The 17335-nt window shown below is 39.8% G+C and overlaps 1 protein-coding gene across 2 annotated transcripts in view; it reads left to right on the plus strand.

Moving 5' to 3' along the window:
• The window catches only part of eno4 (enolase 4), a 38896-nt gene that overhangs the window by 15870 nt on the left and 5691 nt on the right, over positions 1-17335 (plus strand). For both annotated transcript variants that reach the window (XM_039782993.1, XM_039782994.1), the window contains exons 4-10: positions 5233-5375; positions 8182-8351; positions 8445-8573; positions 8768-8836; positions 9320-9484; positions 10766-10891; positions 12094-12268. In XM_039782993.1, coding sequence (XP_039638927.1) covers positions 5233-5375; positions 8182-8351; positions 8445-8573; positions 8768-8836; positions 9320-9484; positions 10766-10891; positions 12094-12268 — 977 coding nt within the window. The remainder of the gene's footprint in view (positions 1-5232; positions 5376-8181; positions 8352-8444; positions 8574-8767; positions 8837-9319; positions 9485-10765; positions 10892-12093; positions 12269-17335) is intronic.

The following is a 17335-nucleotide window of genomic DNA, read 5'->3' on the forward strand; positions in this document are numbered from 1 at the left end:
ATTATGTCTCATGACCCAACAGAAGAGCCTACTGAGTTACTTGGCATCATCAGTATGGTTAGGGTGGACCATGCTCTATATATATATATATATATATATATATATATATATATATATATATATATATATATATATATATATATATATATATATATATATATATATATATATATATATATATATATATATATATATATATATATATATATATATATTGTAGTACACCACATTGAACTTTAATCAAATAAAACTATACTATTACTACTACTAATATTACTACTACTATAAAACTGAATTTGAATCACATAATTTGAAATTGTATTGTTTAATTTGAATCATTGCATTGAAAAACTGAATCTGAATAGTATAATTTATAATTGAATTTATTCGTTTTGAACTGAAGTCCAATAAAATTTGATCCTCTCTATATATCTTATATAACATTCAGTTCTCACAATTCAGATTCAAGTTAGTTGAAGGATGAAGGATCGATAGAGTTCAGTGGCGCAGATACACAGGACTCCTCTTCGGCCAATCAGCACCTACCTTTTGGATCACAGTACCGCCATGAAACAAGGAAGAAGTGCTTGCCTCGCCTTGACCCAGAGACTCATAGATAATATAATCTACTTCATGTTCAAAATGTAATGCCTAGTGCTAGTAGGCCTAGGTTTATTAGTCACATTCTTCCACTTAAGTAAACTTAAAATGAACTATCGCTACTTACCTTAGCCTAGCCTACTGCATGCAAAATGGTGTGACTATCCATATTTGAAAATACATGTTAATTAATTTAAACATTTGAATTGTATTGGTTTACTTTGTACATCAGCAAGCCTGCAATACAATATGATGTAAGAGCCAGTTCCCTGAGTTTATACAAGATGTTTCCACATTAAAACACAAAATAGTAAATTAGTATTTGAGTCTATTTTAACTGTAATATCTGATCGTTAGTCTCCTTCCTAGAGCATTTATATAAATATTAAAGTTAGTTTTGTTTGTGATTTAAAAGTGTAGCTTCATCATCATGTGCAGTAACAAACAAAACAAAGAGACTAATGAATGTGTTAATACAAAGAATATTTATTATAATCAGTTCACAGATCTGAGTCCATCAGAAATGCCCAGGCTCACTCCTCCGCTATTTATTCATTTATTTCTGCATGTATTTATTTATTTGACGAGACTTAAAGTCATGTTTCGTTGTCCACAGTCCGAGTACCACCAGACTCCCTTTAGGAAAACTGTGATTTAAACTTCAGCAAGCTGCGACAGTCTGCTCTGCTCAGTCCAGGTTCTCCGGGGCTTCCCTTCCCTCCAGCGGGCCCAGCAGTACGTATGTTGGGCTTCCAGCAGCGTGGTGTCGGTTTTGGCTCCCAGGAAGCGGGCATTGAGCTCCAGATCCTGCAGCCGCAGATGGACTCTGCTACCCCGCTGTAGCTTCTCTCCGTCCGCCGGCTGGCGGCGGTAAACGCAGTGGAACTTCCAGCCGAAATCTACGTACAGGTCGTCCTGGACTACGTGGAAGATCCTCCCGATCACCACTCTGTCTTTGGCTGGTCCCATCTGGATCAGCGGGGACCGGCGCAGCAGCGAGGCGAAGCTGTGTTCCTGCCTGGGGGAAGAGACGCTGCCGTAGGCCGCGGAACTCTCCGCCTCCTGCCGCCGCCGGAGCTCCGATTGCAGGTCGTCATACATAAGCAGCACAACAGTCTGGCATCTTTAGTGCTCATCCTGTGCCACTGAACTCTATCGATCTGTGCTCGATTGCTCTTCCTTCATTCCTTCCAAAAGTTAAAGTGATGGTTCGGAGTAATTCACCCTAGAGTCCTTTGCACCATGACCTCGAGCCAAACACCCCCCCAGAAGCTTTTTTCACCTGGGTCTAACATTGCGGGGATTAAGCGTAGAGTAATTGGCCGCTGAATAATTGGCGGGGCTAATGGACACGTTTGTATCTCTTAAATGACCCCACTAATAATGCCGAAATGATACCAAAGGTCTACACTAGTATATATAGGTTATGCTTTCATAAAACGATGGATTGGAAAGTTTGTAAGTACACCAGAAGTTTATGTAAATAACACTTGCCTGCTGGCTTCTGCTCTCTGCTGTTGTTGTTGCTGCTGTGAGACGAGTGCTTAGGGACATCTACAAATTACAACACCGAAAAGAGATGCAACAAAAATATTTTTTAATTTAACTTATTTTTTAAAGTAAGTGCTGTAATATAACTAGCAGGAGACAAGTAATAATTGAGGTAAGTTTGGAGACATTACCTTATTTAATCATTAAATTAATACATATTTTTGTTTTATCTTTTTCGGTTAGTAATTTATAGACCGCGGCCCCCTAAGCACTCGTAACTAACTGCAGGTAGCAGCAGCAGCAGCTAGTAGAAGAGAGCAGGCAAGTGTTCATAAACTTCTGGTGTACTTACAAACTTTACAATCCATCGTTTTATGAGAGCATAACCTATATATACTAGTGTAGACCTTTGGTATCATTTCGGGCATTATTAGTGGGGTCATTTAAGAGATACAAACGTGGGTCCATTAGCCCCGCGCTAAGCTACTCAGCGGCTAATGCTACTCTACGCTAACTCGCCCAGTGTTAGACCCATGTGAAAAAAGCTTCTGGGGGGGGTGTTTGGCTCGAGGTCATGGTGCAAAGGACCCTAGGGTAAATTACTCCGAACCATCACTTTAATATCAACCCCCTAATGTATGTAATGAAATGCAAAGCGCAAACACATTTGAAGTGATATAATACCACGATATGTGTATAAGTATAAATATATCCAAGACGTGTGTGATGATCATGTCATGCAACTGCTGAATTAGGGTACCAGCACCGTTTTTGGTCCAATTCAGGCACTGTTGTGATGTTAAATATATGAGAGATAGAACAGGTTAGAAAACTGACATTGTCTGTTTTCCTCTATAAATAAGTTTCTATGGCAGTCTGTTGGGCAGTTGGTTGGCATCCAATAATCAGCTTGACTAACTAAGGTTTTGGACATGAATAGTAGGAGAAACTGTAAGCATCAATTTGAGATAGTAGCAGTCATGTATTTTATTCATGTATTTTATCTCTGCAACAGGATTAACCTTCTTGAAATATAAACTGACCTGTCCGAGGCAGCAATGTGCCGCAAGGCATCTAGCCTGCCGGTAAGCCAAAAGAAGAAGAAAAACATGAGAAAAAACCATTGACATATATAAAATGGACCAACAGAGCCCGTTGCTCTGGACGGAGACCAGTGAAGGATATTAGAAGAATTGTAATTGACGCAGCCTCCAACTGAGAGAGACAACGTAGATGTGACGTGAGCAACCTGTCTGAAAGTGTGAAGTCTTCTGGTAGCTGTGCCGAGAGAAATCTCAATCATTCCCAATCTTGCAGAGATGGAGAGCGTAGGTATATGTAAGGAGATAACATAGGCACAGGCTAATTATTGCTAACTAAAATGATAGTTAACATTAGTAATTAAACCTAAACAGCTCATGTAAGTTGAAACTGCCTGTGAGCTTCTCCTGTACTATACGGTAATTCCTCTACTGTGTGACAATAAGTCGCGTGGTTATGACACAATCGTTAGCCTATTTTTATAAAAACGTCTGCTACGGAGCCATAACGTGAGATACAAGGTAATGGAGCCTTTTATACATTGTCGTGTTTCTTTAGAAATAAACAATGGACAAATAGAGTCTTTAAACTCTTCAGATGTAAAGTTATTCGCTGTCAAAGTGACGTCAAAATGAATGGGAGTCAATGGGATGCTAACGGGAGGTGATCACTTTGTAGGATCAAAATGGCGCCATAGGAGGTTCGAGTTCTGAAGCGAAGCTTACCCCCTTGGAAAAAACAAGCCATTAGCCTACACCTGTTCAACAGGCATAAACATGTAGCGAACCGATATTTCAGTCTGCTGTCATCAGCTGCATCTGTGTTACATAGCACAAATAGCAATTACTACAAACATGCTGAAAAAAAGTTGTCTGATATGTCTAACTTTTTTAGTAAGCAGATTTTTATAGACTCAATTTTGGTGAACCAGCGATCCTCCATGGCTAATTATTATTCATGTGAATGACGTCATCGGATTCCACACAAATATTGTTCTATATTATAATAATAATATATAAAAATATTAATTTAACCCAAGTTGGCGCTATACACAGTTCAAATATGTTTTATACAGTAGACATTTGTTGTTAACTAAGAAGGTAAAACCTTTTGTTGCTGCATTTGGCCGACTTTTTAATTCCCTTTCTATCATGCACAAAGTGCTTCAGCACGGATTTCTCGCCCTCAAAACAGCCTAATAAAGAAGTCAAAATTTTAGTCGTTTGTACGACACTACGTAGGAGAAATTATTCATGGCGAAAACCTAAGTTAAAGTCATACATAGGAGTTTTTATCATGCCTTTCTGTAACTTTATGCTAAAGTATAGCGAAACAGTATGGCCCTCAAGAGGGGTGTTGTTTTTTGCTCTGTTTGCGTCGATTTCCCTTCATTGTGTATGAGGAAATGTTTAGCCTTTTTATGCGATTTTCATGAAATGGCTAGGCGAATCTTTGAGAAAAGTCATAGCAAACCATTCCCGATCATTCCGCACGTAATGATTTCTTTTTTGTACCTATGTCTTGGCAATGCTGTGAGACGAGAAGTCAGCCAAAATCCTTCGGAAGATGAGGAATAAGAAAAAGCCTATTGTCATTAATAGTAGGGCACATCTTAATCATTTGCCTTGCGCTTTGCAGCACTTCAGGCTTATTCAGGATTATGGGTTCTTGAGAGTAAAACACATTTTGTTCGATCGGCATTCAGTACAGGTTTGAGATTATGCAGAGATGTCGGTGGTATGTTAAAGGCAGACTGTAGACATGGCTTGAGTTGGAGAAGATCAATATGCATACAATAATGTGTTATCAGCATAAAAATTGATATATTAAGTCTGTGCTAGAGCAATACTATTTTTTTATGTAGATTTTAAATAATAATGGACCCAGCACAGAACCTTGTGGCATCTCCTTGTTAAGTGAGGTTGACTTGAGACCAGATCTCCTGTGTTGACATGTATTAGGTGCCACAAATATTTTAGAGCTCAGTACTTACACACTTAACATTTGGTGTCTTATTTCTTATCCCCCCATGAAAAATCTGATTTACAGATCAGCCTTCCTTTAGAGCTTGTTGTAATTTTGTGTTCTGTAATTGGGTAGCAATTTCTTCATGGCCCACTACCTGGAGGAGAAAGACATCCAGAACAAGCAGAAGGAGGAGAGTCGTTCACCCAGCGAGGCTGAGGTGATTTTGTCTTCTCCACTACCTGCACAGACTAAAGACAAGAAGAGTGTTGATAAAGGTAGGGTAGCAACTAGTCGTGCAACAGTATTGCTTAAAGGTGATCTATTATGTAGCATTTTCAGGTTCATACTTGTATTTTGTGTTTTACTAGAACATGTTTACATGCTTTAATGTTCAAAAAACACTTTATTTTTCTCTTACTGCCCATGGCTGCTGCTCCTGTATTCACCCTCTGTATGAGATGCTCTGTTGGAGCGCATGTCTCTTTAAGCCCCCCCTCCCGAGAAAGCCTAGTCTGCTCTGATTGGTCAGCAGTCCGCATCTTGCTCCTGTTGTCTCCCTACAGTCGGGGTCCGGCTTCAACTGAGTATACAGCAGGACTTTGTAACTTTTAAAAACACCAATAAAGGCTTATAAACCAAATATGACACAACCGGACACGTTTTAGCAGCAATGTCACCCGAAATTGGGGAGCAATTAACAACATTGACAGCCAAGATTACAGGTTTCCCTGGCGTTAGCATTCAGCTACTATAGTTAGCAGTGCACACTAATAGAATATAGCAGCACTTTTAAAGGCTTCTGAACCAAATACTACATAACCGGACATGTTTCAACAGTAATTTAGTCTCGCATTGCCAGACCTTCCTCCACAGCGCTGCAGAGGAAGGTCTGGCTAGTCCACACACGGGGCTGGGAGGAAAACGTGCTCTGGTTTATTGGTATTTCTTTAAACCAATCAGAATCGACTGTGCTAAGTATCGGCGGTGCTAAGCATTGGGAAAAGCCGCTGCAAAATAGCCTCGGAAGTAACAATTTTATTGAAATCGCAATATGGACTAATGCAATATCCAAATTGCAGGGGGGCGCAATATTTGTTAAAGGCAAAATATGTGTCAAACCATTCTGAATGAAGTGTTGTGGTTTTGCAGAGATGTCCTGGCCTACAAATCCTTTCCTACAGACTAAAGAAAAAAATAATTGTTTGGTACAGAACCTCGCAAAAGTCTTTTATAATCATTTTAATTTTTTAAGATTTAATATTAGTCAATGAAAATGAGAATAGTGATACAAATATGATCATTCCCTTCAATATCGTGAATCATATTGCAATCGCAATATCAGTCAAAATAATCGCAATTAGATGTTTTCCTCATATCATGCAGCCCTACTTGGAAGGAACTTGTTTTGGTGGAACATGTGTACGTTTAAAAGTAGTTTCCCGGAAGTGGAATGTCAAGGATATAGACTAGTTACCACATAATGTTGGGTTTCATACAACATGAGATTCCTATTATAGCAAATACAATACCTTCATAGACTTTAGCAAAAAATCCAAAGAACTAAGGAAAGTTTGAGCATGAATAATGTATTTTTCCAGCAGCCAGCTCCTCAATGCTGATAGATTGAGTTGAAAGGATGAATAGATTTTCTTCAAGAACTATCTATCCAGGTGTGTAGGACTGCCAGAGCACACCAGAACAACACTGCACCACTTTTATTCTCCAAATGAGGAAATAGAAAATTCTAAGTTTGCATATTCCAAATTTATATTTTGTGCTTGAAGATCCAATAATCATTAAAGTGTATGTCATGGAAGAGAGACAATACAAACACATTTTATGGTCCAAGTTGTCATGTTGACATTTAGGTTGTGTTGATTGATGAACGACGTCAACTCTTCCATTTTATTCAATAATAAATAAATGAATAAATACATAAATAAATAAATATTCCTATGAAATACATCCTGAAATAAATAAATGACGCTATATGTATGTAATTTATTTATTTCAGGATGTTATATATACAGTGTGTGTATATATATATATATATATATATATATATATATATATATATATATATATATATATATATATATATATATATATATATATATATATGAGTCAATGTAGTTAAATAAATAAATAGGTTTTATTTTTATCTAATTATTTAATTTCATACGTTCGTATTTATTTATTTCAGGGGACTTTTTTCATAAATCCTTTAGCTGTGATATATTCACAACATACCACGGCCTGTCGTGAGCTATTGCTTTAAAGGTCCCATGACATGGTGCTCTTTGGATGCTTTTATATAGACCTTAGTGGTCCCCTAATACTGTATCTGAAGTCTCTTTTATATAGACCTTAGTGGTCCCCTAATACTGTATCTGAAGTCTCTTTCCCGAAATTCAGCCTTGGTGCAGAATTACAGCCACTAGAGCCAGTCCCACAATGAGCTTTCCTCAGAACGTGCCATTTCTGTGTCTGTAGCTACTGAGGAGGAGAGAGGGCGGGGCAAGGTGGAGAGTGGGGGTGTGGCCTTGACCAACTGCCACTTTTCTCGTTTGAAAGACATGATGTCTCTCTCTCATGGGTTGGCCAAATTCTCTGGGTGGGCAAAGCAGAGAAAGGGGAGGTAACCTCGCTTGTTATGACCTCATAACAAGCAAGATTCCAGAACAGCTCATCTGAGCTTTCATTTTCTCAAAGGCAGAGCAGGATACCCAGGGCTCGGTTAACACCTATCACCATTTCAAGCCAATTGGGGACCATAGGCAGGCTGGGGGAACTCATATTAAATTAAAAAAACCTCATAAAGTGAAATTTTCATGCCATGGGACCTTTAATAGCTGATGATGGATTGTAGGATATATACTACGCATTTGTTCTTACACTTTATTTTGCTGCTGTGACAGTTTCCCTGTGTAGGAGTCTTATGTTGTCTTATTTTTTGTAGCTTATTTAAGTTGCTCTATAAAGGGCATCACCTAAAAAGCCCAAAATGTGCATTTATACTCCTTTTGTCACATCAACGTCTGTGTCTTAGTTTGTAACTGTTTGTATTTGCTTACATCACAGGCAAAAAGAGCAACACCGCAGAAAAGTCATTTCCTCCAGCAGATCCACCAGAACCAGTTTTGCCTGGGAGCTTGGCCATTGGCTCAGTGTCTCTGGCTGTAGCCAAAACTGGGGCAAAAACACAGGGTATCCCTCTCTACAAATACATAGCAGCTCTGAAGAACAGAGAGGTTAGACCAAACCCGTACAAACACATACAGTATATTCACAAAAACACTACACTGGGAGGAACATGTAAAAATGTCTTTAACAATTGTTTTCAGGTTCCGACACAGTTTCACATCCCTGTCTCTTTGGTTACCTTGCTGAGCTGTGGGAAGATTTCTCCTGGAAAATTGAGTTTACTGGAGGAAGTCATCCTGATCCCCAAAGCTGGACAAAGAGTCAAACAAGTACTCACCGCTCTTCAAGCATCTTTGTGTCTTTCTGTTACATCTGTTGGTAGTTGGTCTAGATATGTTCACTGTATAAAGTTAGTGTCCTTTGTGCAAATTTTTTTCTTAGGTAAGCTAAGGCACCTCAGTTCTTTTTTCCATTTTCCCTGTAGCGTTTGTTAAACGCACTGAACTGTGAACTTTTTCAACAGATCATCACAATGACCTTTGAGTTACAGAAGGAGATGATGCGTATAGTGAACGCTTCAACAAAAGCCGGGGTGAGGGACATTACAATTTATTCACTGTAAGCATAGGACCTGAGTTCAAACAGGTTTTATGAGAGCACATAATGTAAACGGTGAAGGCAGGATTCAAGGTTTTTCTGTTACTGAGCTTTCCTAAATGTTACATTGAAAAAAGGAAAAAAAAATGTCATTCTCATGGGTAGTCTTCAAATTAACTCAGGTATGCAGGCCTGGAGGTATGTTGAAATGCTTATTAAAGCATTCAATACTTTTCCTTCATGCAGCATTTGTACTGTATATACACAGAGTTGTCTCCTGCATTGTTCACTGACCCGTAGCCCTAACATTCATAACATGAACAGTGAAGAAGGTGAGTGCACACACTTCTAATAATCTTGCAATGACAACCGTCTCATTCAAACCTATGAATTCTTATCTATTGTCATTCACATGCTGCATCAGCTAAGCACAATACATAGAGGTTGTTGACAAGGCAAACTTTATCTTTGCACCAAGGCCACCCAGGCAATGCTGTGTGACAGTGGAGTGCTGGCTGTGAACTACGAGCGGCCCGAGCAGCCTCTAGATCTGATCACTGAAGCCTGCGCTAACTTTGGACTGGCACTGGGAACAGAGATCCATTTAGCAGTACACTGTGCTGCCCCTGAGCTAATGGACTATGTAAGTTGACGAAAGGTAGTTGCTGGCTTTATGTGACCCAAGGTATTTGCAGCAGTGGCAATTTTAGCCCTTAACTTGATTTTGGCAACCCTAAAAAATTATTTCTACAAAAAAACTGTTAATCTGTTGTGAGCTAAGGAGTTCTGCTCTAGGAAAATCCCAGCATTGTGAAACTAAACCCAGAAGCTAGTGCTGAGATCATTCAGAAAAAAATTCTGAGCCATTTTCAGAAAGTTGTAGCCTGGCTCAATTTTCATTTCCCTTCAGTACTCGGTCTTAGTTTGCGGTATATTCGCGGGTTTTCTCCGGCCAACTATTTGGCGGTCCAATCAGCGAACAGAGGGAGTGGCTGAGAATGATGACGTTGAGGACGTGGGCTAGAAAGATGCGAGCGAAGCCATTCGGTCCGAATATCCAGAAGTTAAAGCCCGAGCAAGAACAATCTTTGCTGAGTTGTGTTGGTGGCCATGATGTTGTAGCACTACTCCCCACGGGGTTTGGGAAAAGTTCGATTTTCCAGCTCGCTCCGTTAGTGGTGAAGGAGTTGGCTAAGGCTGATGCTAATGGTAAATATAAGCCAATAGTTGTTGTCGGTCTCCCCCTCTTGTTGCACATGCGCATGACATACCTCACGACCAAACGTTAGCGATTGGTTGTGGCAGATCCAGAGTGACTCTGGGCAGATCCAATATTTTTCAACTTCAACAGAGTACTTCAAGGAAGTTAACACTTGTCAATGGAGAATGGCCAGACTCTCTGTACAAATTAAATGTATGAGAGTCTGGTAGGACCAGGCTAAGAAAATAGTTCTTGTCAGCCAAAATTGCAAAAAGTTATTGATACTGCATTTTGGAAATGTCTGCTTTTCCATGGATAAATATCCAACTTAATTTGTAATACCACCTGACCTTTGTAGTAATAGCCCTGTGGCTCAGCATTAAAGTAAGTTTTCTTAAACATGTTGGTGTCTTTCTAGTTACATAATTCCATGTTTCCCTTACCATGATGGTCCTAAATGATGTAAATGATGAAAATGCACAGTTAGCACAGTAGAATGACGTTTAAAAAATGTACGTTAAAAGGGTTCCAGGCACCCCTAAAGTTTTGATCCTAGAATCGCCCCTGTTTTTGAGTCATTGTGTAGGTGTCGTCTTTTAAATCAATTTTATATGCATACAGCTGAAGAGGTCAGTTCACATGTAAATACAGTATAGGCCCAGCTGATAGAGACAACACGCAGCGAAGAGAATGACATTTGGTTTCTGCTTCTCTTCCTCTCAGTCTAAAGGAAAGTATGAAATTGCAACAGGAGTTTTGAAGTCTCCAGATGAATTAGTTGATTTATACCAAACCCTCATCAGCAAATACCCAGCGGTGGTGGCCTTAATCGATCCATTTAGGAGAGAGGTGAGTCCACAACATTATCATTCTTTCATCAATATGTTCAAAGTCATGTAATATTGTTTACATACAATATGTTTTATTCATTGTTTATTGTACATGTTGTTTTCTCATCGCTGTGAGTTTCTGCTCCTGATACATTAAGAGAAAAGAAGAACAAATTCTGCTTAAATCCGAAAAGGTCAATTTCCATTAGCCATTTTTTTTTCTCCAATCTTTGGGTAGGCTCGTCTCCTTGTGAAATAATGCTTTTATAACCTCAATCCCGTTATTCAAATTCAAGTTATAAACACATAGCAAGCCTTGCTATTTAGAGTAAAGTGTTGTAAGGAAAAACTGGGTAACAGAGTTGACATCTCAATCACGTTGTGCTTGTTTGCCGCTCGCTCTCTTTTTTTGATCGCACTTTTTTATACAGTCCATCACCCACAAACATACGTGAGAACACTTCACTGTCCCGCTTAATTGTAGGGATTCTGCTTTGTGCTGCTCTGCAGGGTTTGGTAAAATAGTAGGCCTACTTTAGAAAAGCTTTTATTAACATGGTCTTTGTCTTTTCATTCTGTGTAGTACTGTCTAATATTAGGCTGCATATGGTTTCACACTAGTCACTTTCTTAAAAAATGTAAGTTTTTAGGCCTTGGTTTAATCATTTAAATCCCAAAAAAATTAGTTAAGCTAGTAGCAATTTTATCAGTATGTCTGCACATCTGTCATCTTGTCATATACGATAACAAAATGTGCAGTTTATTAATGATTTAATAACCTAATCGGGTGGCTCCTTACTGTCTTTGTCCTCTGAAAGATAACAGCTGTGCTGGTCCGATGCTGTGCTGTCCCCGAGGAGATCGTAGCCCTTACAAAAGCTATTCTGTCCAGTCTGGAACTCGTGCTTCTTTTCGGGGCCTTGTGTACAATAAATCCATACTCATAGATCCAATATTGATAGTCTTGTTGTCATACTTTATTTAAATGTAATTCAGATTTTATCAATCTAGGCAGATCTCAATGTACCTGGGCGGGACGCCCATGTAGAACCTACTGTATGTATGGGAAACACTGGGTTTGCGTAGTAATTCTTGTTGTACCTTTGTTTATTTGTGTTTGTGAGAGATGTTTTTATGCATATGTATGAGCGTTTGTACAGCATGTTCTTTGCTCAAATGTGTATGTTTGTTCTTGTGTATTGTGTGTTTGTGCTCTGTAAGGACATTGACCAGTGGGAGAAGCTGAGCAATGTGATTGGAAACTCATGTTCGCTGCTCTCTGACATCACCTACAAGTCAAAGGCCCCACCCCTTCCGGGAGTCAGATGTCACATCTTAAAACACACTCATGAGACAACAGTCAGTGATTTGATCTGCATCACATCAGAGCACCAAGGTAACACATCCACTGAGGTGGGGTCAATAACATTACATTCTGGGTAGGAAAGATAGCAGTACTACTGCTCAATTCAGTTGTTAGTTGGTAAGATTCAACTCAACTTCCACAGGAGGAATACAACATAGGAACATAATTCTTTGACTTTCTGACTCTATTTGGGAACTTTAAGATGCATTTGCTGTTTCAATCTTTCTGTTTGAAGAGTTTATTAATCAGTTGCACCAATTAGTCTGATTATGTCTCCGAAATGGTTTGTAAAATAGAACACCAGCACGTCAGTGCTCACAGTTTGTGGAGAATATCCAAAACAGTTATTAGATACATTCTTTCAAAATACATTGAAATTTGGATTAGACTGAATGTACGTCACATTGCTTTAGATGCTTCCTTTGTAAGATGTGTTGGAAAGGAGCCAGTGACAGATGGAAGTCCTTTTCAAGTCTTTTTCATACTGCACACTTCCATTCCATGACCAACCATGTTGCATTCAGCACCTATTTAAAATCAATAAGAATTCATATATTTCAGCTGGGAGAAGACACTCAAATGCATGTTATTTTTGCAATAGTAAAACCATGATGCGAGTATCCTGACAGAAATGCAGTTGTTGAAGCCATGGTAACCTGAGCTGCATTAAGTATACTCAGCTGAAGGGAATGGCCCTCATATATTTTGCAAGCACTTGTGGATAATAAGCCGCGTTTTGACCCAAGGTTCTGGGCTCTTTCAAGTCCCCAGAACTATTTTTAAGGAACTAGAATTCTTTGAGCCCATTGTTGTCTGTGTTTCCACCACGGTCTAAAGACCCTGCAGATTAAGAAAAGGAGTCCTCTGACCTATAAAGCAACATGATGGGATGAATGCTTCTTTTGGTCATAGGGGTAAACACACTCTGCAGTTCACTGTGCCTGCCTGTTTCACGTGAAAAAACAAACATGTATTATATTCCCACTGTGCTTTAAAACTAACCTGACGCGGCAGACGGTTCGAACCATCAATCAGAACCATCTGAGAAGCTGTCATTGAAAACTGTTTGAGAAAGGGCAGGCACTTTCAAAAAAATACCTGGCATGTGATTGGATAAGCCGACTGTCTATCACGTTTGTCATTGTTGTTTTGAATGAACAGTTGCAGCCGTCGCACACACCTCAACCACGCCCGTAGCTGATTGGTTCAGTAAGCTGGTAGTTCAGACATAAACGCATTACATGAAGCCTGACAAGATGGATTTTCGTGTTATATGTGATCTTGTGGTATCGCGAGAATCCAGCTGCCGTGTAGGGTAACTTTACAACGTGACCGCTGAGAAAACATATTGCTTTATTTCTCTCTTTCACAGCTCCGCCGTGCTTTCTCTTGCTTGTCCGAGACACTTGTCTGCAGCCGGCAGTTCAGTGTCTCTTTTATAAAATAAAAATATATAATATATATATATATATATATATATATATAAAGAAGCTGACAGAAAAGCGTAAATTTACTTTTAATGTTATCAAACAAAGATAAATGTTCGCCCCATATCCTAAAATAGTCATAAATCGATATAAGAGTACTTCCTTGTTTCATGAATGATGCAGTAGGCGAGTGGAAGCAGCCGCGCTGTTTGTTTGACCAATCAATGATGCCAGCGGGAGCTGTCCGAGATGCGGCAAAGTAATAAATGCCCGTCTTGACCGGTTGGCGATGTTGTTGCGGCCTCTCGGGTGCATCTCCCCAAGTCTGGAGAGGATTGCTGAAGCCATGGAGCGTGGGCCTCCAAACGCTCCTATTGTGCCCCTTCCTCCTCCCCCCACTCCATCTCCGTCCATCCGCTCCACCAGGAGCGCATCGCGCATTGCCACTCCCGGAGCAGATTCCGGAAATGTTATGTAAAACACAACAAGCCACAAAGAATGCTGCGACTTTTTGAGGACTGTACTGTAAAGTGCCTCCTGACCGATCCAAACACCTGAAGCGCATTTTCAGTAATATTTTTCTTTGTAATTATGTATGGTTTGCAAAAATGGGAACTGCATGCTTCCGTGTAGATGAGAGAAACAAAGCGTATAGCGTTGTGCACACACTACATTATGGCCAAGCATGCGCCCCTAAAATAGCATCTGAATAACACGCTACTGACTTTAGACCAGGTTTTTCCTGGTCATTGGCGGAATTGTTTCTGAAACTGCAAAATAGCACCAGGGAACGTTTGCACCGGAACACGCCTCCTCTTTTTGCTGAACCGCCCCCGGGAGCGCAAATACATTCCCTAATTTACCGATGTGCGTCTGTGGAGGGAAAAGTCCGCTGTGCATCGGGTGCAAAATAGGAATGATACATGTGTCGGTGTACAAAGGCAATTGCGCTGAGTGCAAGATAGGGCCCTATGTGAAAAAGGTTTGTTTGTGAAAGACGCAGAAAGGATGTTGTGTTATGGTTGGCTGTAGTATAAGGAGTAGAGGTCGGTTTTCAATCTAGATTAAAATATGTCCGTGAGCTTCTTTAACATGTAGTGGGAAGCCGTTCCAAAGATGAGAGGCACGGTAGGAGAATGCTCTATAACCAACAGATTTTTAGTTTACTAGGGGAATGACCAGGAGACCAGCATCAAGGGAGCGGCGAGAGCGTGCCAGTGTATATGGTGTGAAAAGCTCAGATAAATAAGGTGTCCATGCAGGGCCTTATATGTTAAAAGAAGAACCTGAAAATCAACTCTAGCTTGCACTGGGAGCCAGTGAAGAGAGGCCAGTTATGTTATCATATTTTCTTGTAGTTTTTGTCAGGATTCTGGCTGCAGTGTTCCGAGCAAGTTGAAGTCTTCTAGTGGCACAATTTGGAATACCAGAAAAAGGACATTGCAGTGATCAGAAATGCTTGGAATACAGTTCCAGTATCACGAAATGATAAGATGGGTCGAATTTTTGTAATGTTACTGCGATGGAAAAATGCTGTCTTGTAGGGGTGGGAATGTCTTGGCACCTCACGATTTGATTCGATTCCGATTCAGAGGCCAACGATTCGATTCTAAACTGATTATCGATGCATCTTGATGCAACAATTTTTTAATGTAAAAATATACATATAAATCTGAATTTGCTACTCAGAGTTTGCTACTCACTTCCTAGACAAAGCAGCTAGACAAAGCTTAGATTTTGACATATATTTGTCACACACGTTTTAATGAAATGTTTTGTCTACTGAGGTTTTTGTTTTGTAGTCATTCCATGCTTAAGCCTTAAACCTGCTTGTGAAAGTCCCCTTCTCTCTCAGTAATCTTCCATGCCAGAGGCTCAGTCATGTTTAAAGGTGGAGAATTGGTTTCTTAGAACATGAAGATGTCAGATGTAATATGATAAAGTAGATGAACAGCCTATATGTGTTTTGCCTAATTATTTTATATATGTCTTATTAGATAATGTGTATATATACAAAATGTAATTTTTTTTCTTCCTTTTGGCCATTTTTGTATGTTTTTTTTTCTGCACTCTTGCCTAAACTCTAGCTCCGGATTTCCACAGGATGCAGAACGGCTGCAGACCGGCTCCGCTGTGTGTCTGCTGTGCGCTCCGCCGTCCGTCAATACCCACCAGGTCCAGATTTGTCCATGACTGACAGCTGTAGTCATGAGGACCCAAGATCTCGCGAATTCACGTAGAATAGAACCACAAAACCAACACCAGTTAGTTTCCATCCAGAGGAGTAGAGGGGAAACAGCTCTGTGCTGTGTTTTCAAGGTGTAGTTCAGGAAAACATCATCCGCCATGAGCACGGTGTGTTTTATTTTGAAAATTAACCGGATGTTTTATTTTGCTTCTGTGCTCGACTTCCTGTCCCGCACTATCTGCTGTGTGCTGAATTGGTGCGGAGCTCTCTGGCGTCCGTCAAAAATAGAAGCTCTGCGTATCTGCTGTGGAGGGCTGTGGATCGCCGGAGCTGGGACGGAGTCGGAACGCCGGCGTTCTGCAGTCAGTGGAAATACACACACTGACTTTAATGGAAACCTAATGACTCCGCCGTCGTTTCGGAGCCGTTACGCAGCTGTTACGCAGCTGGTAGAAATTGGGGGTCAGTTGTTGTCTATTATCCCATCCTTTTTAAGTCACTCTGTTTTCTGATTTGTACTTGTCTAGAGACAGTAACTTTTAAATAAAAATCAACACATTTAAAAAAAAAAAAATTATATACAGTACAGGCCAAAGGTTTGGACACACCTTCTCATTCAATGCGTTTCCTTTCTATTTTCATGACTATTTACATTGTAGATTCTCACTGAAAGCATCAAAACTATGAATGAACACATATGGAATTATGTACTTAACAAAAAGTGTGAAATAACTGAAATCATGTCTTATATTTTAGATTCTTCAAAGTAGCCACCCTTTGCTTTTTTATTAATAAGGGAAAAAATTCCACTAATTAACCCTGACAAAGCACCATTTCAGGTGACCAAGGGTTTGCAGCGCTATCAAAAAAGCAAAGGGTGGCTACTTTGAGGAATCTAAAATATAAGACATGTTTTCAGTTATTTCTAGGGCTGGACCCGAATATTCGAATATTTGTTCGGTGGGTTGGTATTCGATTTTAAAATTTGACATTTGAATATTCGTTTTTTGTTTTTTTTGTTTATTTATTTTCTGCATTTATCTCTCGTTCACACTCCAGTCCAGTTGGTGGCGGTAATGCACATTTAAGTTGGTTTGCCAACCGCCAATAAACTACAAAGAAGAAGAAGAAGAAGAAGAAGAAGAAGAAGAGACTGTCGGTACACGATGATGCCCACTTCGAGCATTTAGCAAGCTGGGCAGAGAAGCTAGCGGCGATAACAAGTGCGGAAATGGAAAACTGTTTCCCGTTTTTCCATTGTGATTCGGCCAGAAACTTCAACATTGTGAGGCGAAGAGATCGTTTTGGAATATAAAGCTTGGATATTACATTTCCTTGGACTCTTAGGGATTTATGAAAATCAAGTTTTGGTCAGAATACCACTTTGTTGCTGACAGGACAACGAAAACAGGTATGTATGCACTCTCGGCTGCGCAGATTACAGCTGAGTTGTTTTATTTTCTGTTACTTTGTAACAGTTGT

Source organism: Perca fluviatilis, chromosome 19, assembly GCF_010015445.1.
Source record: "Perca fluviatilis chromosome 19, GENO_Pfluv_1.0, whole genome shotgun sequence".
NCBI lineage: Eukaryota > Metazoa > Chordata > Actinopteri > Perciformes > Percidae > Perca > Perca fluviatilis.